The 21,061-nt window shown below is 36.3% G+C and overlaps 1 protein-coding gene across 1 annotated transcript in view; it reads left to right on the top strand.

The window, feature by feature from the left end:
- The first annotated feature begins 1,227 nt into the window (after positions 1 to 1,227).
- The window catches only part of vipr2 (vasoactive intestinal peptide receptor 2), a 33,750-nt gene continuing 13,916 nt past the window's right edge, over positions 1,228 to 21,061 (top strand). Inside the window, exons 1-4 of the mRNA XM_058765535.1 lie at positions 1,228 to 1,745; positions 9,450 to 9,552; positions 12,050 to 12,157; positions 17,019 to 17,113. Coding sequence (XP_058621518.1) covers positions 1,689 to 1,745; positions 9,450 to 9,552; positions 12,050 to 12,157; positions 17,019 to 17,113 — 363 coding nt within the window. The 5' untranslated portion in view covers positions 1,228 to 1,688. The remainder of the gene's footprint in view (positions 1,746 to 9,449; positions 9,553 to 12,049; positions 12,158 to 17,018; positions 17,114 to 21,061) is intronic.

The raw sequence follows: 21,061 nt of genomic DNA, 5'->3' as shown, positions 1-21,061 counted from the left end.
GTGAAAAGATATATTTCACTGCCTATTAGAATCCAAATAAGACTTCACACTTATATTCACACTAATTTTCATGCTTGTTATCTCTCCAGATGTTCTTCTCTCCAGATGAACTGCGCTTTTTCACACCCACCCAACCAAACAAGTAAAGATATCAAACTGTTATTTGTGTAAGAGTGGTTTTGTATGTTGGTTTTAAATTAAAAATATCTATGAATTCTGTCCTCTGTTATTATAAGTTGAAGCAAGTCGTCATGTGTTTTGGTGTACATAAGCTATGTATTGACCAAAATAATGGTTTGATATTTACACTGTACAAAAAATTCCGTAACATTTACAGTAAAAAAAAACAGCTGTGGTTGTCGGAATTCTACCGTAAATATACAGTAGCAACATTTTAGGTTTTATGGTTTTAACTTAAATTTACAGTTAAATACCATCATTTCATTAACTAATATAATATTAACATACCAATCTATTGAAGTACTGAAATCTGTTTTGTACCTTTGTATTACACTGATAACCACCAAATTGCAGGTAGTGATGAGAAAGTCAGATGATGAACCAAAGCCCATCACAAGCAGATTTTATATAATAATATATATAGAAGGTGAACAGTGTCATTCACACAAACACTAAACACCATCATGGTGAGACTCATTAAATTGAAATATGCAATAAACATTAATTTAACATTAGATGTAACATACAACCCTAATAAACATAACTGATAAGAAAAAACTAAGAAGAAACCTAGTTATTTCAAAGAAAAAACATCAAATTCAAACAAAATTTGAAAATGCAATGCAGGGAATTCTGGGAACGTCAATTTACCTTTTTTCCTGTAAATTTTACATTCTTTTTCACTTCCAAAAGCGGTATTTCACCATAAAATTGTCTGAAATGTCTATTACAGTTTTTCACCGTATATATTAGGGGAACTTACCGTTAACCATTTAACAGGTTTTTACCGTCGCTTTTTCACAGTTTTTTACCGTTAAAATCACGGTCATTTTTTACAGTGTACATATTGCCGTTTCGTGATTTATTTTATTATACACAATTGTTTTACTGTTTAAATGTTGCTGATAAGCCATTAAAGGCTGTTTAAAGGCAGGTTCGATAGGGACTACTTGAATTGGGGCGTGTTGTCTATAAAGGTCGACATGTGTTCAGTGACCTCTATGTTTTGTCCTGAACAGAGGAAATGTTCCATCACCTTTTGTGTAGCCAATGGTTTAACGTATGTGTCTACACAGAGACCGACTTTCAAAACTATGAGAAATATTTACTGAAGTAAAAAGTGTGACAACTAGCCCTTTTTAGCCCATAATCATCAAACTCACCCCAATTTGAGTGACCTCAAAGCAGATAAACACTCAAAGTGTTTGAAATGAATGCCAGTTAAACATCTGTCCCAGTGCTGGCAGTGTAAGATGTGTGCATAAGGCTCATCTGATGATCCAAAGGAGGAGGAACAGAATCATCAGCCTCCCCTCAGCGGACGCTCACGCGCTCAGCCCCACTGTACAGCGCACATGGATTCTGCGCGCTCAGAAGTGTTTTCACCGGGCATCTTGGCACAAAGGGTTTGTTTTCTTCTGACTTGAAGGATGACTTCCCGCTCTTGATGCTGAGGACTGGTCGGAACTTACGCTAAAGAGAGATATTATTTATGAAACCAGCAAGAAATGAAGATGAACCTCGTGAATTATTTGGCTCTTCTCTTAGTTTGGCACGCGCACGCGGTAAGAAACCTACTTTACCTGCACCAGTGCTTCTGATTTACTTAGCCTCAGGTGTGCGGCTTTTAACTGTCAATAGGGGCGAAGTGTTGTCATGATGAATCTTATAAATTTTATAAATATAAAATTTGAGTGAAGAGTCCAACTACAACATATCGAGTTTTCGTTACTTTTGGTTTTGTATATTGATTTCAAAGCAAGTTTCAAACCATTACAATGTGTTTGAATGGTATCCTCAAAACTATTAGGCTATATTTCAGCCATAGCTGTTAGGTAAGTTAACACACCAAAACCACGCTTGCATGCTTCAGGTAAGTATCAACTATATAATAAATGTAGATTTAAACTAAGGGGTTGAACAATTTTCTCAGTGTTTTTCATAAAGCTCACGTCGGATTGTCACACATTTTATGTTATATTTATAGTTTTATGCAAATGCTCTGCTATACAAATCATGAAAGTAGGCTTTTATCAGCTTACAGTGGTCAAACTGGTTTTGGATCAGCTGGTTTTTATTGGTACAAGGTGGTTTGCCAGGTTGATCTCAGCCTAGATCTATCATTAAAATCTACTAACCATAAATGACCAGCCTTGTCAACACATTGGCTAGTACCATTTACATTTTTGCAAATCATTTTGTTCTTTGTTATTGCTTTACTTTTTAAAAACCGTATAACAGGATGTTTAATGTCACAACTTACCCCATTGCAACATCTACAGTCATTGACTTGACTGTAGACTTGAATTGACTTGACTTGTTGCCACAGAAGGTCAACATGCATTCAGTGAACAATATCTTTGTTTTTTGCCTGGGCACTAGTGGTGGAAATATATATATATTTATACATTTAAGATATGTGTCTATACAAATACTAAACTTTTCTTCTCATTTTCTTTCGCTTTAAGCAAAAATCAGATTTTAATGTGCAATCTAAGGTTTTTTTGTAGAGAAAGCAGGCCATTAGGGTTAAAAGTGCAAAATTTCTAAGTACATTTGTTTTATTGTTCTTTGCTTTGCATCAACCTTTCTGCTTTCATTCCTGCTTGTGCTGATCACTCTTATACAGTTTAAAATTAAATTACAATTTAAATGAGTATCTCAAATATGTTAAAAAGAGACATAACACAATGTTTTAACGGAACGGTCAGAACTGGGTCAGGGCTATTCTAGACAAGATCTCTGTGGTGATTCAGGTGTTTCGCCCAAAGGGGTCTCACGAAAACATTCATCAGGGCACGAGCTACTCAATTTCTTGCTGTGTAGAATATAACTGGTGGCTTGCAGACAAATAAAAACCTATAAGCTTTTTTATTAAACATTTTAAAACTCTTGCAAAAATGCTTTAAAAGTACTTTAAACATTGTTCTTCTAATGCGCTTTTACAGTTATAAAGCCTATAAACAGTCTCATAAAGTTTCAACTTTGTATCTACGGCACGGAATTTCTGTTAAATACACTAACAAGCAAATAAAATAAATGTAATGCATTCAAGGTACACTCTCTAAAACAAGTCATCATATCTCATGCGTGAAACAAAATGGCTTTTAGATGATACAAATGAGCAAATAAAATACATTATGCTTAAAACAATTGAAAAAACAACAACAACTAGGCTAATATTCTATATTAATTATCGCATGCAATTTTACTTCTAAGGTTAATTTATGTTTTAAGGCCGTTTAGTTTTTTTTTTTTTCTGGGAAAGATACCAATCCCAATCACAAATAGGATTTTTTTTTTTTTAGTGTAAAAACCAAGGTTAAAGATAAATAGTTTAGATGCAGGAAAAATGATGCACCATAAATGAACTTATATAAGCTATTGTTTACAAGCCATTGCTGTTAATCTCATTTTAAATAAGCCAAAGCTTATCTATTCAAAAGTCCATTAATCAGTTACTTATCGTGTAGATCATCGAGCACCTCTTCATGACCTTAATTAAAGTGCAACACTCTGTGTCCATATGGCTGCGTCCCCAGAGGCACAGATGCACCATGCAACACACAAACTCAATGTTAGTTTGCTGGAGAATTCAAATGTAACATGTATATCTGTGTACGAGACAAGATTACTGTCCTTGATATGTTTTCCACTCATGGATTAGTGTTGAGAATGCACTCAAACGTAATTGTTTTGAATGCAGCAATTCTTATTTTTACATAAAATAACATTTTGTTGTTGGACTGCTTTTTTTTTTTTTAATTTGGAGCAATTTGAAAGCTCATGGAATTTCTGCTCCCCAAAATCCCTAAAACTTGGTTTAAGTCCTTAACTAGTTTTTCAATCCGTGGATCAAGAGGTATCGTCAGATACTGAAGACATATTACATAGAGATCCCATCAAAGCTCCGAGAGGAAGTTGTGTGTTGTTGTGCTCTATTAGAATTCAATCCATTCAATCCCTGACCAATTTCATATAGCGACATTTAATGCCATTTTTTATTTCGCTGCTACTCGTCCTCCTGGGGTTTCATGGTATTGTATCGTATTTCTGTGACAGGCTTTTGTGGATCTGAAAAATACATTGTTTTAGTGGCAGAAAGAATGTTTTTTTTTTTCTTTCTTTTCCTCTATTACAAAAAAAAAAAAAATAATAATAAAAAAAACTCATCCTCCTATGCTGTACAAAAACTACAATAATCCAGAAGATCTTTTTCCATTAAATAATTTGAGTACTCAGGAATTTTTTTATTTTTATTTAAATAAATAAATGAATAAATAACAAAGCACAAAATGATTCATGAAACAAGATAAATGTAAACGGTATCCTATGTGTTCTTCTGAAATTAGCTTACGTTTTGAAACCAAAAAAAACAACAATAATCCAGGAGGTCTATATCTACTAAATACTGTGAGCAATCACAAAAAAATAGTTTTTAAAGAATTTCTTCTTTGTTTATGATGGTAATAACACAGCTATTTGTGTGGAACACAATTGTTTAAACAAAGCAATAAAATCTCAGAACGCTTTTGACCTTGACATGCATTTCTTATTCTCTTTGAGAGTGTGTTTAATTACTTTTAAAGCAATGCATTATGCTCTAGTGTGAGAAATGGAGAGTTGGCTTGCAAACTGATAACAGTTGCACAACTGCTTTTCACCGTAAACACGAGACCACACGTTCTCAGATAATCAGATGATGACATTTGCAAAGTTTCATGCTTTCCAGCTGACCCACTTCAGTTAAGTAAAGGTCCGCCAGAATCCAGCTTCGCCTCGTGCAGCTTAAGTCATCTTGACTGTGTCAGCAGAGAAACAGAGTAGCACAGAAACACACTGTCAAGCAAGAGAAGAGATAGTAAATATGTTCATCATTGTAGGTTAAAACCTGAACAGTTCAGAACAAAACCGTGTTTTATTCACTAACCACTCACAATCCAGTTTAACCAGATCCTGTATGTGCTGCACTTTCTCATTGTTTCCAGCAAAAATAAAAGATTAGTAACCACATTTAATTGTAAGCAAATCTCCCACATGACCTTCAGATAAATTTGTTGTCCTAAAAAAATGCATGGAAATGAGTTTGTGTTGGCAGTTGCTCCAGTGGGGTTTAAACATGAGCGAGCAGGAAACTGTGTCACATGCACAGCACTACAGAAGGATGCAAAAGGATATTGAAAACAAATAGGGTGACTGAGTGACATTACTGACTGACTGACATTACAGAGGTCATCTTTGTTTAAAGAGGAAAATGCACTGCACTTGCTGCCACTCTAAATGTGACTGTAATCGTTGTGGCTACTAATGTAGTTGGGGTAAGTTGTCACAATGGCTATACCTCCTTTGTGACAATTTGCCCCAGCCTATTTTATACATGAAAGAGGCCAGAGTAACCGTAACATTTCACTTATTGTTTTATGTTTCAGAAATGTTTTACTTTTTAAATGTTTAAATTTTGCTGAGAAACCTACAATAGGATTTTTAACAGCAAGTTCCATTGTGACAACTTACCCCATTTATTGACGCCATTAGCTTGGATATGGGATGTTGTCATGAAAGATCAACTAATCTTTCCTTTTTTAATTTTTTTTTTTTTTGTAATATTTATTTTTGGTGTTTTGTTTTGTGCCTTTATTTGATAGGACAGTAGTTAGACAGGAAGCGAAGTTGGAGAGAGAGGGGGGCGGGATCAGGAAAGGTCCCGAAACATAACAGTGCTACATGTCGATGTGCTGCCCGCGAGGCTATTGCACTGACTTTCCTTTTATTTATTTATTTTTTTAATTGACAAAATTCATACTTCATTAAGCAAAGACACATTAAATAATTTTAAATTTAATAATAATAAAAAATGTTCCTTGAGCGGCAAATCAGCATATTAAAATGATTTCTACTGAAGACTGGAGTAATGCTGAAAAATCAGCTTTGACATCACATGTATAAATTATATTATTAAATAAATTAAAATAGAAAACAGTTATTTTAAAATGTAATAATATTCAACAAATACTGGCATGTTCTGGCATGAAACTTCAAATAGCGCAGTCCGATAGGTCTAACTCAGTCTGACCTAATAACAATATTACATGGCACAGCTGATTGGTTTTCTCCTGTATCGATAGCCAATGAGCTCACTGCTCAATATTCAAATTACCTGGCTTTTGTTTGCTGTAGCAGTTGGCAGCGCACTTCAGAAACCCCCACCTTCCCCAGCTCCACCTGTATATATCTACTACGAGGTGATTCATGTTTGCTGGTTATTTCATGTATATTATATTTGCAGCAGCAGTATTTCTTACATGCTCACAGCAGCATGTTGTGGATGTATTGGCAGTAGCAAGTCTCGGTACTTGCTCTGCCGCAGCAGCAGCGTAGCAGATCTATTCCGCCAAGACCAAATACATTAATATTGTCATGTACATTACCATGCCAATCCCTCCGCAAGTTGTCATGACAGAAATATTACTATTTTTACTGTATTGTTGATCAAATAAATGCAGCTTTAGTAAGCATAAGAGACTTCTTTTAAATATGTCAAGAAAATCTTACCGATCCAAACTTTTGAACATTAGTGTATTTGTCTATATAGAAATTAAACTCCAAATAAACTCACAGTCTTGTCTATATGGTATTTAAAATGACATTTTCAGATAAATGTTAGGAATATTTAGTGGAAACATCTTTTAGAGCTCTGATAAGTGTCATTTGTCTGATTATCTGAAATATTCATCTCATTTTGACATTTTAGTTACTTGCATTCCCGTCACTTGGTTTACTTTTAGAAAGCGCCAATCTCAGGTGGAGCTGTTTTACATGTTTATTGCACCAGATGCTCCCCTTTCAACTACAAAGCCTCTATTCGTTTCCCCAACAAATTATTTTTGAAAAACATGTCAATTCCCATGAAGCAGAAGGATGAGTCAGATATGTGCCCGGGTGACCAGCTGCTGACGAGACTCAGTCTGCTAAACCAGGACAACAGACTATCAGTACTGATACAAGTGATGCACTTTCCTCACAAATGTCATTAAAATATGATATAAAAAAGGAGCTCATTTGGATATTTTTAGTAGTGCCGATATGGTTGAATTCAGAGTTTTTTTATGTAATCCAAATACTGAATTCATTCTCTGTCAGTGGAAGCTGAGAAATCAGTGAAAAAAAAATACCTGGTGAGAATGTCAAATGTGTTTTCGACTTGGCTGTAATTGCTCTCAGCCTGAGTTAATCTCAGCCAGCGTGCGTTTGCCTTGACAGTAATGATCCAGAATAATCCTTATACAATCACTCATGTGTGTGTGGCGATCTTACTAGCTGTGATATATAGAGAAGAAAGCCCGGCTTGGATGAGTACGACCGCTCCCGTCAAAGATGTAGCTCAAGATTTTGAAAGAGATGAACAATGACAGACTTAAAGCTTATGTCCTCCTCTGATCTGAGGCTGATTTGTCTCTGTGCTGTTCACTTGGAAAAACCCAAAGCTAAAGTGACTAAGAGCTCGCAAAGACGGTGACCTTGCGTTAAAAACATTCAGGTTTAAAAATGTCAGTTTCTTTTTTAAATACAGTCTCTTTGATGTCAAACAGAATGCTTGTATTTTACACTTTTAAAAACAGCCTGTATTTTCGGAATGATTTTTTTTCCACGTTTATAAAGCAAAAACAATCCATGGCTGAACACCAGCTGATGAGATCTTTAACTGATGACTTCATGTGACTTGATATTATTACAGTTCTTATAATAGAGGATTTTTAGTCCATCAGTTGAACAGGCTTTGTGGCGGCTCTTTGATCACAACAGCTTTGAGTCCAACTGTGCTGATCAGTCATTTCAGACGATGCCACCAGAAAGCCGTCTTAACTGAGTTAACAGTTCAGCACTGCTTTACTTAAAGCACTGATTCGGGTGACAAACCTTGTGATGTTTGTGTAGATCCATAAGCTGCAGGGTCTGCCGCTATGAAAATATGTATTGTTATTGAGACCAGGGTTTTATAGTTAACTAGAACTAAAACGATAAAAATGTTACTTGAACTAAAATAAATGTTGTTGAATAAAATAAATGTTTTCACTTTTTCATGTAGTTGCCAAGGCTACATTGTTCATTTTTATTTAGTTGAAGGTAACGTACTAAAATAACTAATACTAAAAATGAAATAAAATATATAAAAGCTATACATATTTAAAGGTATAGTTCACCCAAAAATGAAAATGTGCTAAAAATTCACTCACCCTTAGGCCAAGCCAGAAGCAGATAAATTTGTTTCTTAATTGGAATGGATTTGGAGAAATTTAGCATCACATCACTTCTTCACCATTGGATCCTCTGCAGTGAATGGGTGCCGTCAGAATGAAGGTTCAAACAGCTAATAAAAACATCACAATAATCCACAAAGTAGTCTACATGACTCCTAAAAGCTACGTGTTTGTGATGAACAAATTGATTATTTTTAACTTGTTTCCAGCTAAAATACAAGTCCTTTATATAATATTGCTTTCTCCAGTGAGAAAGCCATCTTGTCTGAGTCAGGAGAGAAATATGCATACAGTAGGTCAAGCACTGTTTACAAGCACAAACAGTCTAAAACCGCTTCAAACAAATATGATTTTCACTTGAGGAAGTGTTATTTATTTTAATTATGGACTCGTATTTTGGGCAAAATTGACTGTTTCAAATTAATACGCATTGGATTTGTTTATTTTTGCTTTACAAGACATTAATTGAGTCAGCTGTTGAACTCTCATTCTGACGGCACCCATTCACTGCAGAGGATCCAATGGTGAGCAAGTGATATAATGCTAAATTTCTCCAAATCTGTTGTGATGAAGTAACAAACTCATCTTGGATGGCTTGAGAATTAGTACATTTTCAGCAAATTAAAATTTTTGGGTGAACAATACCCAAAAATACCTATAAAAAAAATCTAAATATTAATAAAAACTATAGTCTGCGCCAGTAGTCTTGTGGTTAGTTCGTTGACATACAGCGACCCGAGTTCAATTCCCATCTCGAGGTCCTTTGCTGATCCTGCTCCCCTCTCTTCACCCAAAGCTTTCCTGTCATCACTCTACTGTCCTATCCAGATAAAAAAGGCATAAAATCCCCCAAAAATAGCTTTAAAAAATTAAATAACTATAATAGTATCTCAGTGATACGAAAACAACACGACTGAGACTTTTTTTTTTTTTTTTTTTTTTTTTGTTACTACTTGGAAGGCAGTAGCATTGAGATCATATGTCTGATTTTCTTTCATTTACCCCCCTAAGGTCAGTGGGAGACATGCAAACTGTCACTTTCTGTATGAGCTGCAGATGGCTGAGAAGGAATGTTTGGGCATGCTGGCTGACGAGCTGCCTCTGCACACTAAAGGTACTGTATTAGTGTGTGTGTGAGTGCACACGCACGTTACATCATCTTCTAAATCCACTTACAGCATCCGTTATGTACAGTATTTTGAATGGCCAGAATGTAAAACAGCATTTCACTAGGCAATCTTTGAAAGATGTGTAGTGTTGTGTTTATTTGTGTCATGTTCCCTATAAACAATATAGTGAAAGAAATGTGAGTGAGCTCTCGCCACATTGTTTGTCCTACATAATCGGTTAATGTCTCGTTTTTCTGTTGGCATGCAGTGTTTGCTCTGACAGATGTAGAATCACATTTACTGTTGGCTGATAGTGGTTGAGTTGCAGCTTTTAAGGTCAATGTTGAATTAGATATTTATATTGTCTGGATTGGACATGACCCACATATGGAAGCCCGTTTCCTTCTTAGAGTAACTTTGTCTCACAATCGTGACTTAATTTCTTGACTTTCTTATTTTAAACTTTATCTCACAATGACCTTTTTAATATTTTTGAAAGAAGTCTCCTAAGCTGCATTTATTTGATCAAAAACAGTAATATTGTGAAATATTTTTTTTATTATCAGTGTTAAAAACAGATTTTCCATTTAATATTTTTTGTGGAACCTCATACATTTTTTTAGGATTCTATGATGAAAGGAAAGTTCAAAAGAACAGTATTTATTTGAAAGAGAAATCTTTCAATTTGTAGCATTATAAGTCTTTATTTCCGCTTTTGATCAATTTAATGCATCCTTGGTGAATAAAAGTATAAATTTATTTCAAAGGGAGATCTTAAAGACCCCAAACATTTGTATGTGATTTTCTACTTCATGAAGTGATTTAACCAAACCAAATTGATCTAAGTGAGCCTAAGATACTCATAGAATTATAATGAGAGCTTTCAGATGGTATTTTGAAGCTTTTAAAAACCCAGATATTTCAGTGATGACTGATGCCTGTGTTTCAAAGGACTTGTGAAAATTTCCTCCTGCTTTTTCCCAGCTCATATCATCGCTGGTCATTGGCCATAATCACACAACCAGCGGTCAATAACTCTGGGGGACCATCTTCGTCATTTGCTTATTTATCTGTCAATTCTAATATTAAACAACTACATTTAAAAGAAGAAGCCAAACTCATTATCAGTATGCAGTCATAGACAATCTTTTCTTTATTTTTAAGTGTTTGTTGTGTGTTGTTCTTTATGCTTTGCTTCCACTTCAGAATAAAATCAGTGAGTGTGGGAACGACCCTGCTTTGCTTGTGTTTGCCTTTTTGACAGTTGTATGGTGTCCATCAGCAGACAGATGTTCCAATTAATGGTAATTATTTGGCAGTACATACACACAGGACTTGACTGTTCAAATTGGCGAAATGAGTGACAAATCCCTCTGGAGATGACTGCAGAATAGCTGTTTGGACCACTTAATGTATCCCATATTTCTGATGGTTCATGAAAGGGCAAAGTGGACTGAGCGCTGACCAATCAGAGGCAATGTTTACAGTGTCTTAAACAATGCTTGATGAGTGACATATTTTCTCTTAGTTTAGATTCCTTATTTTCCCTCAGAAACGGCCAGCTGTTTTAGAGAAGATGCAGCTGTTTAACGGAATAGTTCCCAAAAATTAAAATTCGGTTATTATTTACAGCCCAAACCTGCATGACGGTTTTCTTCTTCTTTGGAACACAAGATGAAATCGGCTCTGACCCCAAAGTTTTGAACAGTAGTGCATAATATTATAAAATATATTTTATACTGCCCACTCTTTTCCATATACAGACAGGCAATGAGCGACTGGCCTCTCAAGGTCTAAAAAGCACTATAAATGTATCATAAAAGTGATTTATATGACTCGTACGTTATATAGTGCTATATAGTGTTCCACAGAAGAAGAAAATAATTATACAGATTTGGAACAACATGATGGTGAGTAAATTATAACAGAATTTGAAATTTTTAGGTCAATTATTCCTTTAGTACATTAAGAACTGCATGTCCTCTTTGCTGTGATGTTTCTGAGAGCGTTTGGAGTTGTAGATGGTGATGTATGGTGGTGTGATGGCATTGTCAAACCTCTTTGACCATCTTTCTATTTATGTCCAGACCTTCACAACATACTCATCTAACCGCAGATGTTGGAATGCGTCCCGTCCCTGTGGGCCGGTCTCATGAGATCCAGTGACTTTCCCCTTTTTTGTTTTTTAGTTGTACTGTAGTACCTAACCTATGCTAAATAAAAGGCAAACTCGGGTGATATTCGCTGGGTCAGGTTAAAAGAGAAAACCTATTCAAACACACTCAACACTCAACACATAAAGCAGAAAGACTCTCAAGAACATTAGTCAATAAATGCGGATCTTATCCCAAACTAAACATTTTCCCAGGTTCCTGTCAAACACATGTCAAGTTTCTCACGCGCATTGCTGCACTAATTTTGCTGAAAGTTCTGCTGTTACAGCACATTTTGAGATCCATGTGTTGAGCTTTTATATTGTTTTCTGTTTCTACGTCCTTGCAGGTTGCAGGGGGATGTGGGACAATATTTCTTGCTGGCACCATGCCGACATTGGAGAGCTGGTCGTCAACACATGCCCCGCCGCCCTAAAAAATTTGTTCACCAGAGATGGTAAATTTTACTTTAATATTTGCAAACTGTCATTTATCCGTTTTAACATGATGCTGAGATACAAAATCAGCTGATACCAGTAAATTTTAAAAAATATTAAAAATTAAATATAGTAATTTAAAATAGTAATTTAAAAATCACCATTATTTAGCATTGTTTAATTATTTAAGTTAAAGGGATAGTTCACATTCTGTCATTAATTACTTGCCTTCATGTCGTTCCAAACCCATAAGACCTCCTTTCATCTTCCAAACTCAAATTAAAATATTTTTAATGAAATCCGGAAATTATGGTTGAATCACTGATGTCACATGGACTATTTTAACGATGTCCTTACTACCTTTCTGGGCCTTGAAGGTGGTAGTTGTGTTGCTTCTATGGAGGGTCAGAAAGCTTTTGGATTTCATCAAAAATATCTTAATTTGTGTTCGAAGATGAACAAAGGTCTTATGAGTTTGGAACAACATAAGGGTGAGTAATTAATGACTATCCCTTGAATAATTGAATTTAATTCATTTTAATATAATATATTTGGATATAATGCAACATTTACTTTTGTAAAGTTTGATTTTTGGCCCTTTGTATTAAAAAGTTTGGGCTCTGTCTTAAAGAAACTTCAATATATATATTTCAAAACCTTTCACTTTTTTTGGAAGTCAATGAAGAAATTGTTGACAGTCTTTCAAGAACTTACAGGTTCCATTTTGTTAGTACCTCAGAGAGCAGTCCTTTATGAACAGATGTCTAGATGTTCTCCAAAGGGTTTCACCAGTGCATATACAAACCTAAACAGGTCCTCCTGTGGCAATAAGATGTAAAATCCTATTTTATGAAGTTTGGGATTAGTTCTGCTCGTATGTGCACAAAGCAGATAAGTAATATACTGTTCTTATATTCAACTTGAAGGCCAGCTTTTTGTAAATGAAAGAGTGAACTGTGCTGATTGTGAGTGTGAGTAAATTAATGAGTAAGGGAGTAAACTGAAGGCTGGAGTGAGTGAATCATGTCTTTCCCCTTCTGCTCGGACATGCTCATTGACCCGTGGACCTGAGCCGACGGCACAGAACCAGCACACCCTTTCTTCCCTACAGAGAAGTTGTCTGTCAAGCTCCAGAGTGTGGGAGTACATACAGCCCTGATTCCCCAATCAGGCTATTTCCAGCCCTTGTGAGCTTTCTAACCTGCTGGCTCAGAGAGGTCATGCAGGAACACATGGTGCCGCTGGATATCCACGGAGTTAAGGAGCCAAATTAGCCCAGAACATCTGGAAACACATGCTGACCTGTGGTTTTATAGCACACAATTATCATTTCCAATCAAGCTTTCTAATGTATGGCTGAACTTTTCACAGATGAATCACTGTCTGTCATCAGCATCATTTATGCTCCATTAGCTGTTACCCCAGATATTATCTGCTGTTTTTTTCCCTAAAGTAGCTCTCAAAAAAGCAATGCATTGCACTTTCTCAACCCAGTGTTCGGAGTGATATATTTCTAATCATTTCACAGAGGTTAATGGATTGTAAGGGTTAGAACAGATATAATATATATATATATATATATATATATATATATATATATAAATCACTTGTTCTCATTGTACGAGGTAGATTCAGGTGCCTCGAGGTTGTGTGGGCAGTAAATGGCTCAGCCCTCTCCTCTTCTTCGACTGAGCTCATGTACGATACATCAGGGTGGGCTTCAGTTTCAGTTGGGGGCAAGTTTTAGAGAAATATATACATAGACGTTGTACTTTTCTTTTCTACCTTCAGCTTTTACCTTAATACTGTGGGTTGTGAGGCATATTTATTGTTTTGCATATTTATTGTATTGTTTTATTGGTTTATTTCAATACAGTGAGTGGACAGGAAGCAAATAGGGAGAGAGGGGGGCCTGGATCGGGGGATTGGAGGATATATGTGTACCATTCCAAAAATTCATTCATTTTTATTATCATTATTTTTTTTATTTTGAAGTCTTTTATGCTCACCAAGGCTCCATCTGATTAAAACTGTGTGAAATACTATTGCAAATTGGAAAAATGTAATAGTTAAATTTAGCCCTTGCAGCAAAAAAAACCTTGGGTTGCATTTACTGCAGTACACCTGTTTTCTCTACAGTAGGCTTCTGGAGGACTTAAAAATGACTCCACATGTATCCTTCCTTCTTTTTGCTAATGTCATGTTAGACGTGAGGGTTTTGGACTGATGTGCCTTGCGCAGAATGGAAAGTAGCTGTCTGTCAGGCTTGTGCTGCACAAAGCTCTGTGCGCTTGCTTTTGTGTCCCTGAATGGCAGTTTGACGCAGCAAAGCAGTCCCGCATTGTGCCCCCGCAAAGCACTTACGCTCCTGGACAAATGCATGTTTGATTACCGTTCTGACTATTTGAATTCAAGATAAGAGCTCACATGATGACGTACATTAGCGGATCGCTGTGAATAGGGCGAATAAGGTGGTCCAGGTTTTCAAAGATGGGGTTAGTTAGCACTTTTATTATAAAGCCTGAATCGGTCTGTTTGTACAGACAGCCCCTTTTGTTGGGCTCGTGTGTTTGAGTGTCTGTATACATGTGTGTTCTGATCTACATGGCTGGGTGTGTGTGAGCATGTGTGGGTGTGTATTTGGGGGATTTGTTTCAGGCTGGACACGGACAAAAATAAATCTCCATGTTGATACATGTCAGGAGAGTTTACATTCTCTCTCTGTAGCAAAGTGCTCTACAGTGATGTAGTTGTGCTCGCTCTCATATTTGGCCCGATGAAATGCCATTAAATATTCATTCTGCTTTCCTCTGAGTCCTAAAATATACATAGAACATACTCATGTCACAAGAAGCTCTGAGTAACACATTAGTAGTCGTCGCACTTGAAGTGTTTTCACAATCACACAGTATAGATGTTAGTAAATATACAGAATTGTCTTAGTTGGCTTTTGTAGGTCAGCGTTCTACTGACCGAGTCCAATGTGTGTTACATTTCTGAAGTGAGAAAGAAAAGTCCTTTCCCTGATTTCCTTCTTTTTTTTTTTTTTGTAATCCATTAAATTCTCATTAAAACTGATGCCAATTTTTTTAATCTCTGGGAAAAATGTTTGAAAAAAGTATCTCCTGGGGAAAAAAGCTTGTTTCCGCCAGTAGAAACAATAAATAAAGAATTAAAAATAAAAAAGATAATTGCTTTTAAAATAATGGATAATAGGTAATAATCATTTTCTCACAATTGCGAGTTTATAGCTCACAATTCTAGTGTAATTTTATTACAAGTAATTTTGAGAAAAAAAATCTGAATTGTATGATAAGTCACAATTAATTTTATTTTATTTAATTTTTTTCATGGCGGAAATGGGCTTCCATAATTGACTCTGTAAATGGAAAAAACAATAAAAATTAACGATATTTTGTGAAAAGCGTTGGATTAATCTAATTTACATTTTACATTACAAAATTGCACAAATACATTTTCATAATGGTGAATTATAAATTAGATTATTGTGTTTTATAATAAATATATAAATAAATATAATTATACAACTTTTACATAATTTTTCAATAGCTTTCGGGTAAATCAACCTATAGTTTGTTGACATAAACAGGTAGTTACACATTCAACTGGGATAGAATAAATGATTTTAACATGCCTTATCTTTAAAATACATTGTTCTGTTGTTCTTCACTTCATCCAGTACTATAAAATCTATGTTGCAGCCTACTGCTTTTCTTGTACTGAGATCTGTTGGGTGTTGTAATGTTTGGTTGATGAGTAAATGTGTTCGTGTACTCTTTGTTAGCTTGCCATCTGCTCTTCTCCAGGTGTAATGGTGGTCGTTGATGCAATGCAACGTGTAGGAGGCTGTTGTTTCGTTACTGAGAGTATTAGCAAGCCTACACGCAGACACTTTAATGCATGAAACACAAATATTCTGTATTTATACTTCACACTCAGCCTCTGCCTCTCAGCCTTGACTGAATGCATCAGTGATGTGCAAAGCTGTTCCATTATCACTGGTGCCATATGGATTTACAAGTATAATGAGTGAGAGCAACCCATGTAGCTGGGGAAAAAAACCTTAAAAAGGCACAGTAAAAAAGGAGTCTCTTCACTCTACAATCAAAAGGAAAAATATATTAGAAATTATATTTTGCTTGGAAAAAAAAAAGAAGCCTAACATTTTTGCATGCAGTATTCAATGCATATCCAAACCCTCGATTCTCATTATGAGCAGTCTCATGCTTATATTCTCATTAACATAACTTGAAAAAATGTAATAATACCATGCTGAATAAATACAGTTCAGTGTAAACAGTTGTGCTGCTTAATAATTTTGTGGAAACTGTGAAACACTTTTTTTCAAGTTTCTTTGATTGAATAGAAAGTTCAAAAGAACAGCACAGAAATCTTTTGCAACATTGTAAATGTTTACTGTCTATTTTGATCAATTTAATGCACCCTTGCTGAATAAAATAATTAATTTCTTGTAAATTGTATATGCAGTATGTTTGGTTTAAATAGTTTAAAAAAGGTAGAAAAGTAATTGAGGAATGAAATGCATTTAATCAGCGTAAAAATAATGGCAAAAAATACAGTGATACTAAATTAAAGCATAATTTTCTTTAAATTCTTTTGCTTTTTTTTTGTCTTTTGATTTTGGGTGAAACATTTCTCGGCAGGCTTTGTTCTTGATTAATTTCTTTGATTAGCTTATTTCTGTGTTTAGTTTTCTCTGATATCTCTGTGCTTTCCGCAATATGCACCGTTGTGAAGCGTTACTTACCAAAACACTCACTAATGCTGGCTGTCAGTCTAAATTGCCATTAATCAGTCTGATAAACTGGCTGTTAACGACGCGATGTCTGTTTGTTCTAGGCATCATTAGCAGGAACTGCACTATGGAAGGCTGGTCCGACGTGCATCCCAGCATCCACAGCGTTTGTTTTGAGCCCACCCCGAATGCAACCAAGGTGAGTGACTAAATCGAGTCACATGTTTCCCAGATTTACTTTAAACACACGTCTTAAAAAGAGATTCTGTCAGTATGGGGCTTTTGATTGTACACAGTGTTTAGGATCATTGTGCGAACCGTCCTGAAGGAGCTACGCATGAATGGCAGTGGTAAAGGAAGATATTTTGTCTTAAAGGCACTGTTGTTCCCTCCACATGTGCTACAACCACAGAAAAATCTGAGGGCACTTCAGGACCCTGAACCTTTTAGTGCCCAGTATCTAGCCTGAATCTATGCCAGCTGGGACTAGCTTTGGGGCAGAGACCGTGTTTGTGTGCATTTGGAAATGCGAGTGCGTACATGCATGCATGTGTGTGTTCATGCGTGTGTCTGCCAGAGACAAACAGTCATAGAAAGCACTAGAGTTTTAAAAGAAAGCGAGCAGCTGGCTCAAGTGTATTTTCATGGGCTTTCAACCAAATTGCTCTCCGTATTATATTTCTCAGGATCCAGAATTTAGAGACAAATGATTTTAGATGCGTTTGAAGTTGAAAAGAGTCCCAGAGAGCCAAAAAAAAAGAGCAGATGATAAAAGAATCAGAACAGAGAGGTGCTTTCGTTCCTTTATGGCAGCAGGATTAAAAAAAAAAACTACAAATGTCCAGTAATATGTAACGTTTAGTCTTACTACAAAACTAGGTTCTCTCAGTTCGCAATGAAACAGCCAATCGCCCGTGAAATTTACCGTTTCATCCTGCGATTGTGCTTTAGAGATTTGAATAATCATGTGCTACTGGAATGGAGGGAATCTCTGCAGGAAGTGAACCATAGCAATGCCAGTGTCAAGACAGACCCCAGAGCAGAGGAGTGAACCGAATCATTTGGAGTTCACAGGATTCTGGGAAGTTTTCATTAATTTGTTCTGCAAGTGCTATGTCTTTGGTGGTCAGATGGCAATTTATGTTTTTAGAGTTTTACTTTATTAATTCACATATCACAGGGTCTGTAGTTAACACTTATCAAGCACCAAATGTCAGTTTAAAAAAAAAGGATTACCAATTAGCTGGTACCTTAAGAAACTTTGACATAAAACAGAAGTACAATACAATAATTAAATGTAATTTCCAGAATTATAGGCGGACCCCTGCTGATGTACAGTTAGTGTTACTCAAATCAAACCATGTACTAAAGAAAACATACAGTGAGTACGGAAAGTATTCAGACCCCCTTAAATTTTTCACTCTTTGTTATATTGCAGCCATTTGCTAAAATCATTTAAGTTCATTTTTTTTCCTCATTAATGTACACACAGCACCCCATATTGACAGAAAAACACAGAATTGTTGACATTTTTGCAGATTTATTAAAAAAGAAAAACTGAAATATCACATGGTCCTAAGTATTCAGACCCTTTGCTGTGACACTCATATATTTAACTCAGGTGCTGTCCATTTCTTCTGATCATCCTTGAGATGGTTCTACACCTTCATTTGAGTCCAGCTGTGTTTGATTATACTGATTGGACTTGATTAGGAAAGCCACACACCTGTCTATATAAGACCTTACAGCTCACAGTGCATGTCAGAGCAAATGAGAATCATGAGGTCAAAGGAACTGCCTGAAGAGCTCAGAGACAGAATTGTGGCAAGGCACAGATCTGGCCAAGGTCACAAAAAAATTTCTGCTGCACTTAAGGTTCCTAAGAGCACAGTGGCCTCCATAATCCTTAAATGGAAGACGTTTGGGACGACCAGAACCCTTCCTAGAGCTGGCCGTCCGGCCAAACTGAGCTATCGGGGGAGAAGAGCCTTGGTGAGAGAGGTCAAGAAGAACCCAAAGATCACTGTGGCTGAGCTCCAGAGATGCAGTCGGGAGATGGGAGAAAGTTGTAGAAAGTCAACCATCACTGCAGCCCTCCACCAGTCGGGGCTTTATGGCAGAGTGGCCCGACGGAAGCCTCTCCTCAGTGCAAGACACATGAAAGCCCGCATGGAGTTTAAGATGGTGAGAAATAAGATTCTCTGGTCTGATGAGACCAAGATAGAACTTTTTGGCCTTAATTCTAAGCGGTATGTGTGGAGAAAACCAGGCACTGCTCATCACCTGTCCAATACAGTCCCAACAGTGAAGCATGGTGGTGGCAGCATCATGCTGTGGGGGTGTTTTTCAGCTGCAGGGACAGGACGACTGGTTGCAATCGAGGGAAAGATGAATGCGGCCAAGTACAGGGATATTCTGGATGAAAACCTTCTCCAGAGTGCTCAGGACCTCAGACTGGGCCGAAGGTTTAAAAAATGAACTTAAATGATTTTAGCAAATGGCTGCAATATAACAAAGAGTGAAAAATTTAAAGGGGTCTGAATACTTTCCGTACCCACTGTATATATGGTATCAAATACCTGCTTTCTATTTTAAAATATACTTAAAAGTGTAATTTATTCCTGTGATGGCAAAACTGAATTTTCAGCGTAATTACTCCAGTCTTCAGTCACATGATCCTTCAGAAATCATTCTAATATGCAGATTTGGAGCTCAAGAAACATTTATTATTATTATCAATTTCAAAATCGGTTGTGCTGCTAAATATTTTTGTGGAAACTCTTTTCAGGATCGTATGATGAATAGAAAGTTCAAAAGAACAACATTTATTATATAAATCTTTTGCAACATTAAAAATGTCATTTTTGATCAGTTTCCGGGGAAGGTGGAAGGTGTCTCTATTATCAGGAAAACTGATTAAAAACTGATTTTCCTATTAATGAGCTGAACTGTAACTGAGCTTACTGTGACTTATTTTATATTTATTCATAAGCTGTAAACAGCTGGCGATGTTATGTTCTTTCCTCATTGTCATTATAAGGGCATCAGGGGACGTCCCATAAACTCAACTCTCCTTGCCTTAATAGGAATGCAAAATGGACATTTTTCCCATCTAATATTTGTAAGCTTTAGTCAAACAAGTCTTTTTGCAAGTCATGAGATGTTTTTAGCTCATACCCACGGCCGGTTTTGACATAAGATTTGTTGCCCAATTAAGTCTTCATGGCATTATTTATAAAATAAATGCTCTTAATAGGTCAGTGCTATTTTTCAGGGGTAGGCAGTCCTGAGAATGCAGGGATCGAGAGGAACGTTTGTCACATTGTATGTTGGAGACCGTATGGAGAAACTGTCATTTTGACAAAAAGGAAACGTCTCCAACATTAATCAGATGAAACCTCCCTGGCATACTAACTTAAACAGCAGTCTGAGGGAAAGAGCAACATTTAGCCCAGAAACTAAATAAGGATTTAAATGCAAATGTTAAGTATCTTATACCCAGTTTAAGTTATTATGATGAATAAATGTCCTATTGAGTATTAAAATGTCCCAGATTAACACAAGTCAGTTGGCAAGAGTTAAAGTTCAGCTAAGGCATTTTGAATGTAAAATCGTACATTTTAATGAATTATGATGAAGAAATGTCTTCGTCATACATCAAAATGACATTAAACCGCACCGGGGGAATACTGTATTTCAGAGAAAGTGAATACTTGAAGATGACAGGACTCAAATCTGCTGTAACTCCAGAAAGTTGAAACGAAATCAACTATTATTAGAGGGATTCTCTATAAAAATGTCAGCATGCGTGTTTTATATTCCTTGCTTCTGTCATGAGCGTGTAGTTTTGGGCATTCATGGACACGCGTCATCTCCAGCAGCGAGGGCAAATGCCTCTTATGGCTGGATAAACAGTCCTGTGAAGCGCAGTGAGTTGTCAGTATGACTTGAGGTGATACCAATGATCAGAGCAGACATGCTGACACATCGGCCTGCTCTGATTGGCTATATGTTGAAAGGAGATGCGTGCCGTGACTGAAGCAGCCTTGAAATGGTGCAAATCAGCCTGTCTGAGGCTATAGACACAAAAACAGGATGATCCAGCATAGAAATGGGATTTGAACTGGATTTCATTACAACCTGTTTG

The sequence above is a fragment of the Onychostoma macrolepis genome, chromosome 24, assembly GCF_012432095.1.
Source record: "Onychostoma macrolepis isolate SWU-2019 chromosome 24, ASM1243209v1, whole genome shotgun sequence".
NCBI classification, from domain to species: Eukaryota; Metazoa; Chordata; class Actinopteri; order Cypriniformes; family Cyprinidae; genus Onychostoma; species Onychostoma macrolepis.
This window is presented reverse-complemented; position numbering and strand designations above follow the sequence as displayed.